The sequence below is a fragment of the Python bivittatus genome, unplaced genomic scaffold, assembly GCF_059951505.1.
Source record: "Python bivittatus isolate LINGU-HERP-01145 unplaced genomic scaffold, Pbiv_v1 ctg000320_np1212, whole genome shotgun sequence".
Lineage (NCBI taxonomy): Eukaryota > Metazoa > Chordata > Lepidosauria > Squamata > Pythonidae > Python > Python bivittatus.
The window spans coordinates 576,993-594,583 of NW_028277052.1; the positions used below are offsets into that span (position 1 = coordinate 576,993).

General features: G+C 55.2%; 2 protein-coding genes across 4 annotated transcripts; both read left to right on the top strand.

Annotated features, from left to right (window-relative positions):
- The first annotated feature begins 26 nt into the window (after positions 1-26).
- VPS11 (VPS11 core subunit of CORVET and HOPS complexes) lies at positions 27-8,723 on the top strand. Its single transcript, XM_088138846.1, has 16 exons — positions 27-192; positions 319-467; positions 928-1,063; positions 1,328-1,491; positions 1,614-1,861; positions 2,515-2,716; positions 2,994-3,145; positions 3,758-3,944; positions 4,540-4,683; positions 4,841-5,029; positions 5,519-5,680; positions 5,792-5,931; positions 6,063-6,265; positions 7,280-7,451; positions 7,794-8,016; positions 8,130-8,723. The coding sequence occupies exons 1-16, from the start codon at positions 57-59 to the stop codon at positions 8,292-8,294; spliced, it is 2,772 nt and encodes a 923-aa protein (XP_087994972.1). The 5' UTR covers positions 27-56; the 3' UTR covers positions 8,295-8,723.
- Positions 8,724-8,894: 171 nt separating this feature from the next.
- HMBS (hydroxymethylbilane synthase) lies at positions 8,895-17,414 on the top strand. 3 transcript variants are annotated; one of them, XM_088138864.1, is made up of 14 exons: positions 8,895-9,006; positions 9,394-9,447; positions 11,270-11,342; positions 11,536-11,585; positions 11,877-11,932; positions 12,327-12,404; positions 12,687-12,764; positions 13,021-13,096; positions 15,102-15,215; positions 15,375-15,413; positions 16,030-16,149; positions 16,254-16,307; positions 16,573-16,659; positions 16,927-17,414. In XM_088138864.1, the coding sequence occupies exons 1-14, from the start codon at positions 8,923-8,925 to the stop codon at positions 17,095-17,097; spliced, it is 1,134 nt and encodes a 377-aa protein (XP_087994990.1). In that variant the 5' UTR covers positions 8,895-8,922; the 3' UTR covers positions 17,098-17,414. The 3 variants fall into 3 exon arrangements, with proteins under 3 accessions (XP_087994990.1, XP_087994992.1, XP_087994991.1); XM_088138865.1 differs by lacking the exon at positions 8,895-9,006 and adding an exon at positions 9,050-9,166; XM_088138866.1 differs by lacking the exon at positions 12,687-12,764.
- The last annotated feature ends 177 nt before the right edge of the window (positions 17,415-17,591 follow it).

Consider the following 17,591-nt stretch of genomic DNA (forward strand, 5'->3'; position numbering starts at 1 on the left):
GCGGCCATCCGTCACCTGACCGCCGCGGAGCCCCGCCCACCCGCCCGCCCGCCAAGATGGCTGCCTACCTGCAGTGGCGGCGCTTCGCTTTCTTCGACCGGGAGCTGCTGACCGACCCCGGCGGGAGCCCTGTGCTGCTGCCTCCGGGCGTCGTGGTCTGCGACTCGGGCAGGGGCAGCCTTGTCTTCGGGGATATCCTTCCGTGGCTGCGTCGCGCGGGGGCGCTGCAGGGGAGGGGGAGGGGGAGGGGGGCGGAGGCCGGGGGCCGGTCCGCGCCGGCTGCGCGCTCTTCCGTGAAGGCCCCTTAACCGCAGCCACATTGGGAAGGGCAGATATGGTTCCTGCCCCGCTCCCTGGAACTGAGCAGCTTCCAGGCTTACAAGCTGAGGGTGACGCACCTCTTCCAGCTGAAGCAGCACAGCATCCTGGTCTCGGTGGGGGAGGAGGAGGAGGGAATCAATCCGCTGGTGAGCGCGACGGGGGGCCGGGGCGGGGGCCGCCAAGCCCAGAGCCTGCCGGGGCAGCGGGGCCTTCTGCGCGCGGATGTTTGACCCGGGCGTCTGCAGGTGCACTTCCTAGTTACCTAATTTATGATCTCATCTCAGGGTTAGTCGGTAGACTTCTTTTATCTACTGAAGTCACTCCCCTGTTTACTTTAACATCTTCAACTTGTTGACTTGGCGTGTGCATGTTCCATCTCTGAAATAACTGTAGGCCCCGACTTCCACAGAAGCAAGATCTGCTATTCTGTCTCCAGATACAATAACAATACAAATCAATGTAAAACAACAAAGATACAGTTAAGAGCAGATGTTATAAATGCAAAATGTAGAAGCCAAGATGCCTCATGTATAGCTCTCTATTCCAAATGTACATGTATTGGAGGTGTGATGGTTCCCCTAATAATCTCCTTGGGATAATTTGTAGGTCAAAGTCTGGAATTTAGAGAAGCGCGATGGTGGGACGCCTCAGTGCACCAGGATTTTCCCTGCAATACCAGGCAACAAGCTCACACTTGTGTCCTGCCTCACCGTCCACGAAAATCTCAACTTCATGGCTATTGGTAACTAGAAACAGAGTTGCTATCGTGTATTCCAAACATTAACAGGCAAGTGAAGTGGGAAGAGTAATGCTTGGGGAGGCAGCCTGCTTCATATTCTGTTTATTTAAAACCCCTTTATATGTATTCTGTTTATAAAGCCCTTTTATACTCGAAGCAGGTTACAACTGAAGTTGCTCTGTTCAGCTTAGATGAAGAACTGGGGAAAGTTTTTGATGTCTCCGTCTTATTTTGTAAAGCGTGTGCTTGTGGAAACCTTTCCTGTAGGCTTTGTGGATGGGAGTGTTGTGCTTACAAAGGGGGACATCACAAGGGATCGGCACAGTAAAACTCAGGTTCTGCAGGAAGGAGGCCACCCAGTTACTGGCCTTGTGTTTCGCCAGTCAAGCAAAACAACTCATCTGTTTGTGGCTACCACCGAGAAAATTCAGGTAGGCTGTTGGTCCATGGGGCAGTGCAGATATCACAGAACTCAGGGGTTTGATCCATTCCCCACCCAACTGTCGGATTTCTGTCCTCACTGCTGCCCTTCTCCTTCCCTTTGTCTTTGCAGTGTTACACGCTTTCAGTGAAGGACTGTCCTCTGCTTGAACTGGACATGCGTGGCTGTGGACTGCGCTGCTCCACGCTCAGTGATCCCTCTCAGGACCTCCAGTTTATAGTGGCAGGAGATGAATGTGTATATCTGTACCAGCCAGATGAGCGTGGGCCTTGCTTTGCCTTTGAGGGTCAGAAGTTGATTGTCCACTGGTATCGGGGCTATCTGGTCATAGTGTCCAAGGACTGGAAAGCATCTCCAAAGTAAGACATTTCAAATTCATTTGGTTGCTGGGACGGGGCTTTTCCTGATGTGCTTTTTCTTTTTTGATGAGCTATGAAATTTAGACAAAACGCCCCTGTATTCAGAAACATCCTTAACAGTGGTTCTAACCTGTATTCCTAAGAAATGTTCTTGGCCTATATTTCTCCAGATGGAGCAGAACAATTTCAGCTTTGCCTTCCAGATACTGTTGGAACTCTTATTTTCTGAGAGTTGTGACTGGGATTGTGAACTAACAATTGAGAATATAATTGTCACTAGATGCTAAAAAAAACGTGACTGAGTTGGGAAGAACTCATAGCTTGCAGCAAGATGATTTAAACTATCGTAGTTTGTGGAATTACCTGATGGTTGTATCTACACTTAGAAAGAAGCATAGAGCAGCCTGCTCTCTGTATCTGGTGAACACATCAGTCCCTTTTTCAAAGAGTGCAGCCCCTTGTTGTTGTTACTTTTTGGAAGTGTGCAGGATAGTGGTCTATAGCTGAGGCTGCAGCTAGAGCTGGTGTGAACTCTTCCTTTATCCGGGGCACAAAACCGAGCTCACAGCCTCTGCATGTTAAGGATGTTTCTGGCTGAAAGGCTTAAATGTAATGGAAGGGTTGTCTTTCACTCTTCCTCCTCTCTGCTTCAGATCTGAGTTTGCTGGGGGAGATCCGCAAAACTCTGACAAGCAAATCCTGAATATTTATGACTTGGGCAACAAGTTCATTGCCTACAGCTCCATGTTTGACGATGTGGTGGATGTCCTGGCAGAGTGGGGATGCCTCTATGTATTAACGAGGGATGGGAAGCTCCATGTGCTGCAGGAGAAGGATACACAGACCAAACTGGAGGCAAGATATCCCACCTACTTTTTCTGGAGCTCACTGGGGCAGAGATAGAAAGGCTGTCGGGCAGCACATGCCCTGCTCTTGTCCTTGGGGAGCTTGCTTTAAGGTTTGCCTGTTGCAGAGACTCTTCCCACACCAACATCTGTACAAGGCTCTGAGGAGGGGGATGGACTGGGTAGTCTAAATGTCCTTTCTGCTTCTTGCAAACCTCTGGAGAGAGCAGCTTTGTGCTAGAACCTCTGCTCAGAACCTTTCTTCAACCACAGTTTCCTTTCAACAGATGCTCTTCAAGAAGAACCTCTTTGAAATGGCCATTAACCTGGCTAAGAGTCATCACCTGGACAGCGATGGGTTGTCTGAGATCTTTCGCCAGTACGGAGATCATCTGTACAACAAGGGCAACCATGATGGTGCTATTCAGCAATATCTCCGGTAGGTAGTATTAAAGAACTGGGAATAGATTTGGTCTCCCTCTCCCATGGGGCTTGCATAATGGTGAGACTTCTTTTCTGGGTTCCCAAAGCTGGGTTAACGTCCAACCTAGCTTGCGATTTCTGGCAGGCTTCTCTTGCTTCCATGTTAAGCGGAAGGTTCATGAGATGGCAAATTTCACTGGGGACTGCAAATTGATAAGCTTCCAGTGAGCAGCAAAGTCCTGAGATAGATTAGGATGAAAGCTGGCTGGGTCCTGGCAAATGAGAGTTTATTTTTGCTCTGTCAAATAAATGGAATGACTGCCTAGCATGTAAGCAAATAACAGGAGTTTGGAGACCTACGGTATGCATCAAGTCAGCATGGGAGTATCTTTAGCAGGGTGTCCTCATGAAAGAATTTGGACGGATGAAACTTCCTATTAATGCCTGCTTCATTTCCCTCCCTCTCCTCCCCAACCTGGCCTTTGCATCTGAGACCTGCTTCCTCCCACTGCAGTGGCACCAGTGGTTGTGGCTGCTCACTTGTTTGTGACCTACTTCATAGCAGAAAGCTACACACACGCCTTATTTGGCTTCAGCAACTGGGACTTGTTCTCTCTTCTCTTCTTAGCACTATTGGGAAGCTCGAGCCATCTTACGTGATCCGTAAGTTCTTGGATGCTCAGCGGATACACAACCTGACTGCATACTTGCAGATGCTGCACTTGCAATCATTGGCCAATGCAGACCACACCACCCTGCTGCTGAATTGCTATACCAAGCTGAAGGACATCTCCAAGCTGGAGGAGTTCATCAAGGTGAAGGGGGCAAACGGCACCTTTGGTGCTTTTTCTTCTGGACGCCAAGGGCTCCGCCTCTGTGAATTGCTCCTGTAGACTGAACTCCCTGGCTTTCATGAGGATCTCTTCTGACAGGATGGTTTATGCTTCTCATTTTCAAGTATAGTGGTTGTGCTGATGTTCTTTACATATAGTCTTCTGAAATTTTTAATCTCTCTTCTCTGCTTGAGTTGCCAGTTGTGCTAGAGGTTTTCTAGCGCAGATATAGAAAATCTTGTGAAATGAGATGCAGCCTCCTTAAGCCACTCCAGTGGGGATGTCAGTTCAATTCTGGAGTTGAGAAACTTTAGAAAACATGTCTTTGTAAGGGAAGAAACAACCCATTCTGTCCTCCCTTCAGCTGATGGGATGACAGAAGTAGAGTTCCCCATTTCTTTCAGGTTGGCTCTTTCTGGGTCTAGCTTTGAAGATGAGAGGCCACAGCAATCCCTTTTTGCAGTGTGTTTTGTCCCAAGCCCTTGGGCATCAGGGAGCCTGGAAAGCTTCCTCTGAGGCTCAAATGGCTCATCTGGACCTTCCAGGGTTGACTCCGCTCTCTCTGTCCTGCCTCTAGACCAGCGAGAGCGAGGTGCACTTTGATGTGGAGACAGCTATCAAGGTGCTTCGCCAGGCAGGCTGTTACTCACATGCTGTGTACCTGGCTGAGAAGCACAAGCACCATGAATGGTACCTCAAGATCCAACTAGAGGATATTAAGGTGAGGCCTGCCTGGCTGCCTGTGGACTTCTCCAGCTGCCAAGGATGCTTTTTGGGGGCCTCCTAGATGCTGAGAAAGAGGGAGATGTGAATGTAAGCCTTTTCTGAAATGGGCTCAGCCTGGACCTTTCTCAGGGCCTGCTTCCTCGGTTTTGCAGAACTACCAGGAGGCCCTGCGTTATATCGGCAAGCTGCCCTTTGAGCAGGCTGAGAGTAACATGAAGAGGTATGGCAAGATCCTCATGCATCACGTCCCCAATGAAACCACTGAGCTGTTGAAGATCCTGTGCACAGACTATCGACCAGTGAAAGACCACGAGGGTCCTGGCATGCTGGCAGAGCAAAGGGTATTTGCTGAGGCCTGGGGGAGGGAGAAGCGGCAGCCTGGTGTGGGATCTTAGGCACAAATACCAGTTGCATGAGGGGAGGGGGCTGAAGTGTCTATAGCCCAATGTAACAAAATGCTTTAAAATAACATGAAACCAAATCCAGGGCTCAGTGGTGCTAATTGGCAGTATAGCCTGTGAGAAGGTAAGAATGTTGGACAAGTGGGGAGGAGCAGGCAGGGCATAAGAACCTCAGTCTTCTTGTGAAAATCCCAGAATCTTCCTTGTGCTGTTGTCCACTGAAGCAATTCCCTTCTCCTTCCTCTGGTTTTATTGCAATGCTTCCCATGGTTCCCAGGATGTCCAGAAGATCCTCCATGTGGGGAAAGTTTCTGGCATTCTGGGAGGCAGACGGCTCTGCTAGAGGGCTTAGACGAAGTTTGAGATAAACTGGCAGCTATCTGGCTCTCAACCCCTTCTGTTCCCCCTCCCAACTGTTTCATGATGCAGGCAAATCCGGATGAGTTCATCCCCATCTTCGCTAACAACCCCCGGGAGCTGAAGGCCTTCTTAGAGCACATGTCTGAGGTCCAGCCAGACTCTAAGCAGGGTGTATATGACACCCTGCTGGAACTCCGTCTCCAGAACTGGGCCCATGAACAGGATCCACAGGTACATCCTGGGATGCTGCCCAGTGTATGTGGTAGGGAGGGAAGGAAGGCCCTGGAGTCCATCTGGCAGCAAAGAATTCCTGGATTTTGATGTCCTCTCGGATCTTCCCAGGTCAAAGAGAAGCTGCACAATGAAACCATTCTCTTGCTGAAGAGTGGGAGGTTCCAAGACGTCTTTGATAAGGCACTGGTCTTGTGCCAGATGCACAACTTCAAGGATGGGATCCTTTACCTCTATGAGCAGCACAAACTGTGAGTGCAGATGAGCCATCTGGTGAAGGGAAGCGGGGAAGGCTAGCCAAGTTTCAAACTGGCCTGGTTGGTGACCCCTCAGGCTCTTCACTGATGCTCATCTGCCTGCCTTGTTTCTCTCGTGTTCCCAGTTTTCAGCAGATCATGCATTACCACATGCAGAATGGGCAGTACAGGAAGGTGGTTGAGGTTTGCGAGCTGTATGGGGACCAAGAGGCCTGCCTTTGGGAACAAGCTCTCGGCTACTTTGCCCACAAGGAGGAGGATTGCAAAGAGTACATTGCAGCTGTGCTCACACGCATTGAGACCAAAAATCTCATGCCACCTTTGCTGGGTGAGGCCAAGACTCTGCCTTTGGGATGAGGTAGTGGCACCAACAGTGGTCATTTAAGGCCCAGCATCTTCCTTTCTGGAAGGAAACTCGCACCAGGACCAGGGGTGATGTAGCGCTGTCTTGCCCAGCCTGGGCGCTTTGCAGGGGAATCACTGCAGTCCTCAAATCCTCAGCCAGAGTGGAAAAAGCTGCTTTCGCTGAAGGTGGGGGTGGGGAGGTGTTTTCTAATCTGCACACATTAAGGGTTCACAACGCAGACCGATTTTAAAGCGGCCATTACTGTTTGGATATGGGGTGGAAAGTATCTGAGCAATTAACCCTACTGAAAAAGTTACCAAAGGTTGACCTTGGAGGACTCTCACAACTCTATGGCAATCCCTGCTCAATTTCCTCGTCCATATTGAGTACACAGTCAAGAGAGAGAGGTGCAAAATTCCTGCCTCTCTGCCCCTCATTTGCTGGCCTCTGAATGGGGGAGGGAAAATATTTTGCTCAGGTTTGTCCATTTTTCAGGGCTTGGGAGGGTGTTAAGATTGAAAAAGGGGCACATTAAACTTTTAGTAATTTAAGGCATCCATTTCATAAACAACACTCCTCTCCCCTGAAAAATGGGACTGCTTTGGGTCCTGACTCCCCCTCCTTCCACACACACGCACACGCGCGCGCACACACACACATTAAGATGCCTCTGGAAAGTATACAGAGTTGAGGCAATGATAAGCTGGAAAGGCATCTGGCTGATCCAGCTGTTGCCACATTTTGGGGGTCCAGTTCATGCTATTCCTGCTACTTCTACGATGATTTTGACTACACAGGAACAGCACATTGTATTTGTGTATGGGTTGCGGAACAGGTTGCTGAAATGGCTGAGCTGTAGTCTGGCAGGAACCCCCACACCCACTGCCCATCTTGGCTCAGATCAATATTGGGATTGTGCTCAGAGAAGCAGTATAGCTGATAAAGGATTGCAACTCCCCCATTCTTTCCTGTCCTGATGGCTGCCTCATTTTCTAGTTGTACAAACCCTGGCTCACAATTCCACGGCCACCCTGTCAGTCATTAAGGATTATCTCGTCAGCAAGCTGCAGAGACAGAGTTGCCAGATAGAACAGGATGAACAAAAGATCCAGAAATACCGGGAGGAGACCAAGCGGATTCGCCAAGAGATTGAAGAGCTGAAAACAAGGTAGCTGTAAAACCTGCTGCTGGATCTGTCCCAGGGTCAGCAGAACCTTCTGAGTGCAACCTTCCTGGGTTCTGTCCATTGTCCTGTTGTGCCCCGTGATGCGGGATGGCAATGGAAGTGCTTGACTCCTTGGGAAAGGCGGTGGGCTCTCTCGCAACAAGAGCTGAGCGGAAATTTCAGTGCTTCCTTGGACGGCTGCTGCTTCTAACTTCCAGCCGCTGAACTCTGGGGCAGGGAGTACCCGCATCCTAGGATTAGGGACCAAGTGAAGGCTGGGGTCGTAGCAGAACGGGGTGATAGCTGCCGCGGGGTGCCCCAACCTTGACTGCTTCTTTTCTATAGTCCCAAAATATTCCAGAAGACGAAGTGCAGCATCTGCACCAGCGCCCTGGAGCTGCCCTCGGTGCACTTCCTGTGCGGCCACTCCTTCCATCAGCACTGCTTCGAGAGCTACTCGGAGAGTGGGTCAGAGTGCCCCACGTGCCTCCCTGAAAACCGCAAAGTAATGGACATGATCCGTGCCCAAGAGCAGAAGCGAGACCTGCACGACCAGTTCCAACACCAGGTGGGGACTGAAGCCTAGCTGGGTCTCTGGTCGGGCCCTGGCGCTTGCGGACAGGCTCGGGTCGGCTGCTGCTCGTCCCCTGCCAAACGCCCTCTTCTTTTTGTCTCTGACAGTTGAAATACTCCAATGACAGCTTCTCGGTGGTTGCGGATTATTTTGGCCGTGGCGTTTTCAACAAACTCACCCTCATCACAGACCTTCCGCCGAGCAAATCGGCCGCAGCTCTCGATGCAAGCTTGCAGCGGGACCTGCTGGTGAAGACAAAGAGGGGCACCTAGAAGCTGGAGGAGTCCTCTGGTCCTGATCCGTTCAGTCGCGCGGCACAAGCGGCGCTTCTGTGGAGCCGTGAACCGTCGGGCTGGGATTTTATGGGAAGAGGGCGTCAGGTTGAGCATAAATGCCATCGCGGACAGTCGTGGAGAAGTGTGACTTGGTGGGAGGGGAACTCGGCCTTCTGGCTCCGTCCCTGGGCGGGCCTGACCCAGAGGCGGGACGGACGGAGCCTGCTGGAGAACCGATCGAGCCCCTCTTCTTGCGGAGGCGGCTCCGTTCGGGCCCTTTCCCGAGCCCCAGCGCAGGCTCTGGTCGCAGCCCTCAGCCCGGGCCTGCTGTCCCCGCGGCGCCGGCGGCGCGGGGCGGCTCGCGGGTCCGCGTCCCGGCTTCCCGCTGTGATGTGTGCACGAAGCGACTAAAGGCCGCCTGCTTCACCCTGCGTCTGTGCCTTTTTTCGCGCGGGCTCGGCCCCCTTCGCCGAGGGGCGTCCCGGAGCCGAAGGGGCACCGAGGGCGGGGGGCGCCGGGCCCTCCCGGCGGCGCTCCGGCGCGGCGCCGGCCCGGAGGTCCCGCCGGGGCGAGGGAGGGAGGGGGGAGTCCCCGCCGGGTCCGGAAGTGACGCCTGGGGAGGCGCATGCGCGGCGCGCCCGTCCGGCGAGGTGACCCCGGCCGCCACTCTCGCGCCGCCGCCGGCATGAGCAGCCCGCGGCCGCCCCCGGTGAGCACAGCCAGCTGCCCCGCCCCCGGCCCGCCCCCGGCCCGCCCCCCACCCTCCCCCTTATCGCCGGTCGCAGAGCGGGGCGGGCCGGCAGAGCCGTCCTCGGCCTGAGAAGCGCTGGCGGCGCCGCCCGAGCAAGCCCGCGGAGATGGCCGCGGAGGTGAGGGGCTGCCGCCGGCGTGGGCCTCCGCGGGGAGTCGCCGGCCGCGCGGCGCGGCGCGGCGCTGCCCTGCCTTTGCTTTCCCTTCCCTTCCCTTCCCTTCCCTTTCCCGTGCATCCTCGGGCCCCTCGCGGCTCCGTCCCGCCGGCTTCCCTGCGGCCTCGGAGGGGCCGCGGAGCTCCTGCCGAAGCCCCGCTTTGGGTCTAATCCGGGAAAATTCTTTGCAGAACAAAAACGGCTCGAGCAGCCAGACCGTCCGCGTGGGCACCCGGAAAAGCCAGGTACGGTGGTCTCCCCAGGCGCCCGCGGGCCTGCGAGCAACGGCCCTGGGAGCTGTGCCGGCTGCCCTGGCCCCCGCGGGGTGGGCGGGCGGGAGCGCCGGTTTCAAATTTTCTTCCCTGCCACCTGCCCGCCGCCTAATCTGCGCAGTAAGAGAGCAGCACGGAACGCGGAGGACCCTCGCCGTGAGCCCCGCGCGGCCTGGGAGCGGCCTTTTCCCCCGAGCTCCCAGAAGACGTGAGGGCGGGGCGGGGCGGGGCGGGGCGGTTGCTCCAGGGGCACCGCAGCAGCAAAAGGTTCCCTTGGGCCCCTTCCCCTGGACCTCCTAGTAACGGGGGGCTTTGTCGGGCGGCTGCCCCTGGCCAAGTCAGTGCCGGGTGGGGGCCCTTAGCCGCCGAGCCACGGGGAGCTTTGTAGGTTAACGCCATCATCCCTCGGGATGGCGTTTCTGCGCTGCAGGAGTGATGGGGCTACAGCGATTCTTGCACCCGCAGCAACTTCTGGAGGGCTCTTGAAGGCAGTCCCGGGTACAGCGTCTTGCAGCACGAGCTCTGGTGGCTGGTGCGCAGATCCCTTTTCTGTGCTCCTTTTCTAGTGATCAGATCAGGCTCAGAGGTGGCAAAGGTGATCAGAGAACGGGTCCTTTGAAAGAGTTGCTTGCCGTTAACCTCTGAGAACAGAAGAGACGAGGACGGGCTGCAACAGTGCGATGCTGCCAGCTCCCAGAGTGGTCTCTCTGTTGCCCCAGAGTTTGGATGGGCCTCAGTTATCAGATTGTGGTTGGGGAAATGTATGACGATACGTGAAATTTGAAAAGGGCTGCAGTAAATTCAGAATTTGCCTCTGGATGCTGCCCACGTGTGCCTGTCTGAGCTTTGGTGTACTGAATTTCAGCTTGGGTTTGGATTTTGCCAGCGAACATCAGTTTTGTCCAAAACGTTGGCCCTCTTGAAATCATTGCTGTTGCTTACTGTTGGATTTGGACCCAAAGTGGTTTTTTGGATGATGTCGCGAGAACAACAAAGGCTTCTCCTTGGGTGCCCTTGCGTTTGCCAGCCTTTCCAGGTTTCACCATTTTCTAGGTCACTGAGGAAACGTTGGCTTTTCCTTGGCTGCTGTGGTTCATTCAGGCTTCTGCAGTTGGACCTTCCTGAGTGGCTCAAGCCAGCCTCGCTTCCTTTTTTTTAGCGTAGGAAGAAGCACAGCCTTTTTTGTCCAGGGGTGGGGTAGCACTGTGAGGACTGGTGCTGAAAAGCAAGCTAGAAGCCTTGTGCAATGTGAAAGTGCGCTGGCGGTTGCGGCAGGAGTTGAGGGATCCACCCAAAGATCTGGGATTGCAAAGGCTGATAGCGCCTCGCCCTCGTAACCGAAAACTAATCTCTACTTGGCAGCTTCTGATGAGAATGGAGGAGGCCAGCGATGAGCCTAGCAGAGAGTAGGGGCTGGGTGGATGAAGGAAAGGGGGCCGCATCGCCCTTTCTCTTGCCCAGCTGCACAGCCAGAGTCTGCCCCCTCCAGCCTCATCTGCTCAGGGGTGCATTTTACGCCTGGCTGAGTTCGTCAGATCGTCCTTTGCCTTCTCCCGTAGCGGTGCCTGATGCCAGGGAACAACATTTGCCAGGAATAGCAGGCCCACCTAGAGGCCATTTCAGCACACAGGACAGAGGGGTGGGAGCTTCCTTTCGCCCGGGCTCTTGTGTGAACAGCAGACAGCACAAGCCGTGCTAATAGCATCCCCCTTGCAGCAGCTCTCATCTGTTTCCAAAGCAGATGTGCTGGGGGGCCCTTCCTGAGAGCCTTTGCCTTCCTTTCTCAAAATTGCAGCTGGCTCGTATCCAGACTGACAGCGTGGTGGAGATGCTGCAGGGGCACCACCCCCATCTCCGCTTTGAGATCGGTGAGCGTCCTGGGAAGGGGGCCCAGAAGGCAGGGGAGGCCTGTTCTTGGAGTGGGGGGAACAGCCCAAGCAGGTGCATTAGGAGCAAGGTGGTGGTTTTTCTGCTTGTCACCTGTTCTCCAATTAAGTCAGGAGGGGGGGCCATGGTTACCTGCTGGGGTGTGTTGCCCACCTCCTCCTTCTTTCTGAATAGTTGCCATGTCAACCACTGGAGACCGGATCCTGGACACAGCTTTATCCAAGGTCTGTTGGTCTGCTTGTGAGATGTGTGCTCTGGCTCAAGACCCAAGCAGGGTTACTTGAGTGGAGACCTCGGGCTTCTGGGCAGAGTGTTTCAAATGTTGTGTGTCAGCTGTGATTACGAATGCAGTAGAGGGGAGGGAGTTCAGAGCAATCGAACTGGCTATATTTAAATTAAGCAAAACTGAGTTTTGGGATGCCATTGTGGCTCCCGCCTGCCCCTGTGAGGCCAAGGTAGCCCTGGGCTGGAAGGGGTCCCCAGCTTTCCTATAACGTTTCTCTTCACCAACATAGATTGGAGAGAAAAGCCTTTTTACCAAGGAGCTGGAAAATGCGCTGGAAAGGAACGAGTAAGTGCTCTTCTTCTGGAGGTTCATGGAAGATTGGATGGGCCTGCTGAAGCGGGTGGAAAGCCCTACTCTCTGGGACTGTCGTGACAGTAACAGTCTGGAATTTAACATGGGCCCCTGCAAAAGGGCTACACCCCACCAGAACGCCCGGGCACTCTGTCTGCCTGGCCTCCCTTGCAGCAGCAGAGGAAACCGTTTCACTCCATGCCAGACACCCTGGCTCTGAGGGCCCTGCTGGTTCCCTCCGGCCGCCTTCCAGTTCTGGGCAGAGCAAATTCACCTGTAGCTGGACTGCACTACTTTGTGGCCGTTCAGCTTGCCAGGGGACAAGCCACTGCTTGGTATGATGCTGATTGCCCATTGCTGGCCTGGCATGCTTTCTTCTTCCTTTCAGGGTGGACTTGGTGGTTCACTCCCTAAAAGACCTGCCCACCTCCCTGCCACCAGGCTTCACAATTGGTGCCATCTGCAAGTGAGTTTGAGCTCTTCTGCTTTTCCTGACTGGCAGAGCCAAGGGCTGGCCTTGCCTATCTGGCCACCTTCTCTTCGCTTGCGAGCCACGGCCCTGCTAAGGCAGACGTGCCCATGGAGCAATCCAGCCGCCAAGTGGCCACGCGGACCTGATAGTCTCAAGCCACTTTCTCTGCTCGGCCTGTGGCCAAACAGACCAGAGTGTGGTTCTCTGCCCCTCTGCCAATGGCTGCTGTAGCTCCGCAGCCCTGTCTCTGAAGCAGCCCTCCTCCACCCTTCGCAGGAGAGAAAACCCACACGACGCTGTTGTCTTCCATCCCAAGCACGCTGGCAAAACGCTCAGCAGCCTCCCTGAGAAGAGGTGAGCGGGCTGGCCGAAGCAGGGCCTCGCCCTTTGTCCCACAAAGTTCCTGCCCTGCCCTGCCCTGCCGCGTCCACAGCTGCTCTCCGGCAGGCCTGAATGCTCCAGTGGGCTGGCTGTGTGTGCGTGCAGTGGGGGGAGAGTGGGGCTGCCGTGCTTTACAGAACGCCTATGGGGAAGCAGGCGATGGCTTCTTAATGGGGCCAGGGGGGGTTCTGAGTGGCCCGCACTCATCTTGGTGTGGGTTTCCCTGCAGCGTAATTGGGACCAGCTCGCTTCGCCGAGCAGCTCAGCTGAAAAGAAAATTCCCTCGGCTGCAATTCAAGGATATTGTATCCTTTTGTGATTCAGGAAGCCCCAAGTTCACATTTATTTGTTCATCTGGTTTCTATGACTGCCCAACTCGCAAAGGGACTCTGTGTGGCTCACAGTTAGAAAGAAGCATGAAAACGAACCAAAACAATGTCCAGAACAGGAAACAGAACAACGGGCCAACCATCGTGCGTTCTGTTCAGGACCCTTCCATTGGGACGGGCTCATCCCATGCTCCGGGCCAAAGCCTGGAGAAGAACCAGGGTTCAGGCCCTTGTGGCAGGCCAGCGTGTTTGCTGTGTCTGGGCCACAGGGGAAATGGCGCCTCTTCGGAGAGACTCTGTGGCAGAGAAGGCACGGTCCCCTGGAGCCCCTCCAAAGCATGCCCACCCTTCTGGATATCCTGGAGCCAGCAGAGCCGATTGGAGAGAGGTGGCACCACCACACAGGATCTGGCTCTGTCTTGCGCCATGAAGGGCCATATAGATGGTAACCGGCCCCTTGAATTGCACTTGGAAGCCTGTCGTGAGCTGCACAGCTCGCTTATTGAGGTCTGCCTACGTTGCCACTGTGTTCTGGGCAGCTTCTGAACGGTGTTCAAGGGCAGCCCCGTGTGAAGCGATTGGTAACAGTCCAAAGGGGAGGCGGCCAAGGCAAGAGTGACTGTGAGCAGGGCCTCCTCATCCACGAGAGGGTGCACTTGGTGCATAAAATGGACTTGTGCAGAAACATCCTGGCTCCCTGCTCTTCCAGCGGGAGCCAAGAATCCAGGATGGACCCCGAACTGGGCCCCTGACTGGCGGGGGGCTACTCTGTTCAGAGCTAAAGATGAAGTCTCCGGATCCAAGGCCTGCCTGAAGCCTACAGGCACTCAGTCTTGCCTGCTCTTTCCCGTTGAGGGCCCCACAGCCTCCCGATGCTGGGAGAGAACCTCGCCCTTGGCAGCATCACTTGGCCATCCTAGTGTGGAAATGGATAACTGGGTATCATTGGTGTACTCAACTCAGTACCTGAGCTGATACTGATGGATGGCCTCAGCCATCAGGTTCACGTGCATGTTAAGTGTGGAAAGAGAGGGTAGAGCCCTGGAAACCCCTCAGGGCAGGGACTGGGGCTGGATCTCTCCCCCCACCAATCCCAACTGGAACTGGCCTAGGAGGAAGGAGGACCACCATTACACCATGCCCCCCACTCCCAGCCCCAGTGGGGTTCAGTGGTTGTCAGATGAGGATGAGGGTGTGTCTGACCTGAAAGGAGTGAGGAAAGTAGACCCTGGAGGATGGCTTGGCATGTGCCAGCCCAAGATGCAGCCTCTGTGAAAAAAGCCCATTTCATTGTCCGGGATCCTGAGGAAAAGAATCGCTTTCCAAGAATCTGAGTGCTGTCCTGGTCGCTGCAAGGTCGAAATTGTTGCCGTCCCAATGTGTAACATCACTGGCCACAGCGGCTGTAAAAGGGGGTAGAGAAATTCATGGCAAAGAAGGGGATCGCTTGCGATGGCTCTGTGCTGCCCCCCGGATGGAGGGAGGCCTGTCTCTCCAAAGCCCCCGGGGGTGGGGTATGAGGGTACTTGGGGGTATTCCTCCCTCTCTTGGGGGCCTCTGCCTGGGCACAGTGAGACACGAGCTGGACCAAGATGGGCCTTGCTTTGATCCAGCAGGTTCTTGAGGCTCTTCTTGTGTCTCTGAGCAGCTCGTGAGAACAGTAACTACACCAATGATTCACTGCCCATAACTAAGTAATAAAACTGAGTCTGAATCGCCCAGTTCATCCTGCAGTAATTGGGAACGCAGGTGATTCTTACCCCTACTGGCAAGGCGGGTTCTTCCTCCAGGTGCCTTCCCTGTGTTCTGAGCTTGGCCTTTTGCAGCTGAGGTTGGCTCCCCACTGGGGGTGGGGGTGTCTGGAGTTCCCTCCCTCCAAAGCTTGGAATAAGTAGCTCCCCCCCCAGTTCTGGACTCGCAGTGCCCTCCTCCCAGCAGCAGGTGGCAGACAAACAGAAATTTTTGCTTAGCCTTCTGGCAGAGGGGCAACCTGAACACCCGCCTGAAGAAGCTGGACGAGAAGGAGGATTTCAGTGCCCTGGTTCTGGCTGCGGCTGGCCTGAGACGCATGGGCTGGGGGAGCCGCATTGGCCAGGTGAGTGGGCGGGGGCAGGGGTAGGGGAAGGGGCTTGGCCTTGGTGGGCATTTGTGCCGGCTCGTCCCGCTGGAGAGGACAGCATGTTGGTTCATTGTAATACGTTTACCCATTCTGCTTTAAAAAGTAGTCTTTTGGCTGACTCTCGCTTTCCTCTAGATTCTGAGCCCCGTGGACTGCTTGTATGCTGTCGGGCAGGTGAGTGATGGGGCCTCCTTTCTGCCTTGCTGTTAGCACCTCCTGGGTTTCCAGCAGGTGTGACCAGCGGGCCTTTTGGCTGTGGAGCCCCAGGTGCCTCCCTCCCTGGCCTCTGGACCTTGGATGTCGTGTTCTGGGCCTCTTCCAGAAGGGACCTGCGCTGCCCGAGGATCCCAGAGTTGGAAAACGAGGCAACCTCCCTGCCCAGCCTTTTTGGGGCAAGGTGCAGACCCCAGAAGGGAGTGCTGCTCTCTGATGCCCTTCTGCTAAATGGGGGAGCTGCTTTTTCCCCCTCCCCTTGGGTGACAAGGGCCTACAGCTCTAGGAATCCTGCAGGTTTTCCGTTCTCGTTCTCGATCAGGGCAGCAATGCTTAGGTGAATCTTTTGATCCGTTGGAAAGGGAATCAACTCCCCTTGCCCAGCGGAGAGCCCTGGCAGGGGAGCATCTCTGCCAAAGGTGCATGTTTGCTCAGTGATGGGAAGCACCCAAGGAGACTGTGATGTGATTCCTAAGGAAGGTGTCCTGGCCCCCGAGGAGGGGCTTGCTCTTTTGGGGTGCTGGATCGCAGGGAAGGCAGCGGGGCCCTCCTTCCTTGCTGCCCTCTCTCCCTCCAGGGTGCCTTGGCTGTTGAGGTGCGGGCCAGAGACCAGGCGATCCTAGAGATGGTGTCAGTCTTGCATGACCGGGAGACGGTGCTGCGTTGCATCGCAGAGCGGGCCTTCATGAAGCGCTTGGTAGGCCTGGGAAGCTGCTGGCCAGCTGGCGAGGTTGGGCGGGGGCCTCTGAGGTGCGGCGCAACAGCCTTGCTGCATCTCTAAGCCAGTGCTTTCCTCCGCAGGAAGGAGGCTGCAGCGTGCCAGTGGCCGTGAGCACTCTGCTGAAGGACGCCCAGGTAAAGGCAGCGGACTACCACCCTCCCGCTCCCTGGCAGGGGGTCAGCAGCAGCCTGCTTTCTGCTGTTTCTGGCCGTTGAAAGGCAGACGCTGGTGCTGCCTGCAGGAGCCTGTCTGATCCCTGGGAGGGCAGGCTGGAGAGCACTTTTTTTTCTTTGAAGGGACTAACGCTGGATGTGGGAGGTGGGCTGCCTAAAAATACTGGCATTTCTCTCTTCTGCCGGCTGGTGGGTTTCCTGGGTTCAACATCCCTCTTCTCTCTAGCTGTATTTGACCGGGGCAGTCTACAGCCTTGATGGTTCTGAGAGCTTGCAAGAGACCATGCAAAGAAATGTGAATTTTTCCCTGGAGGTAAACGCCTCGGTCGCTTTCAAAAGGAGTGACATAATTCCATTTATGAGAACTGGTTCACAGCTGGACTTGCAGCTCCTTTCCTTCCAAGCAGTTACTCTAAGCTAGGATAATAGCACTGCTTGCTGCAAGGAGCGAAGCCGTCAGCTGCTAGCTTGGCTAGAACCCAGCATGCCGTGGCCTCCCTTACCCTAACCCTCACCTTAGGGTGAGCCTGCCACTCCTCCTATCCAGGAACCTTTTCCATGGGCTGTCCTCCCTTTTCAGAGTGAAGATGGCCCTGACGACAACCTCCAACACGTTGGCATCACAGCAAGGAACGTCCCCCGTCTGGCTCAAGAGGCAGCAGAGAGGCTGGGGCAGGAGCTGGCCGATTTGCTCCTGAGCCAAGGGGCCAAGCACATCCTCAGCGTGGCAAGGCAGCTCAGTAGTGCTTGACGGGCACCACCTCCTCTGAGAGCCACGATGCTGGCCAGCCTACCTCTCACTTACCCCTCCAGGAAGAGAGGGAAGCGAAGGCTGGTCTGTGGCTGCACCCAGTGGAGCAACCGAAGCTCCAGTTTGGTTGAAGATGTGAGTGGGTTCGGAGCTAGAATTTCCAAAAGCCCAAATGTGCACACCTGCTGGACTTCCACCCAGAATCGCTTGTTGGCCCAGGGCAGAGGTGTAAAGTTGCACTCTTCTGGGTGCTCTTGGGTACAATTATTGCTACAGAACTATGGCTTAAACTGATTAAAGAGCGAGAGCAGGCTGCACCACTGATGTCCGGCACTGCTTTTTTGCGAAAGAACAAAATCGGAGTCCCCAAAGGCTGGTTGCAATGATGGGGCGGGGTGGGTGGCGCAGGGCCAAGGGCCGCCTCCCCCCACGGGCGAGGCGGCTGGGCTGGACACCCCCAACCCCCATCCTAGCTTGCGCCGCAGAGACGCTCC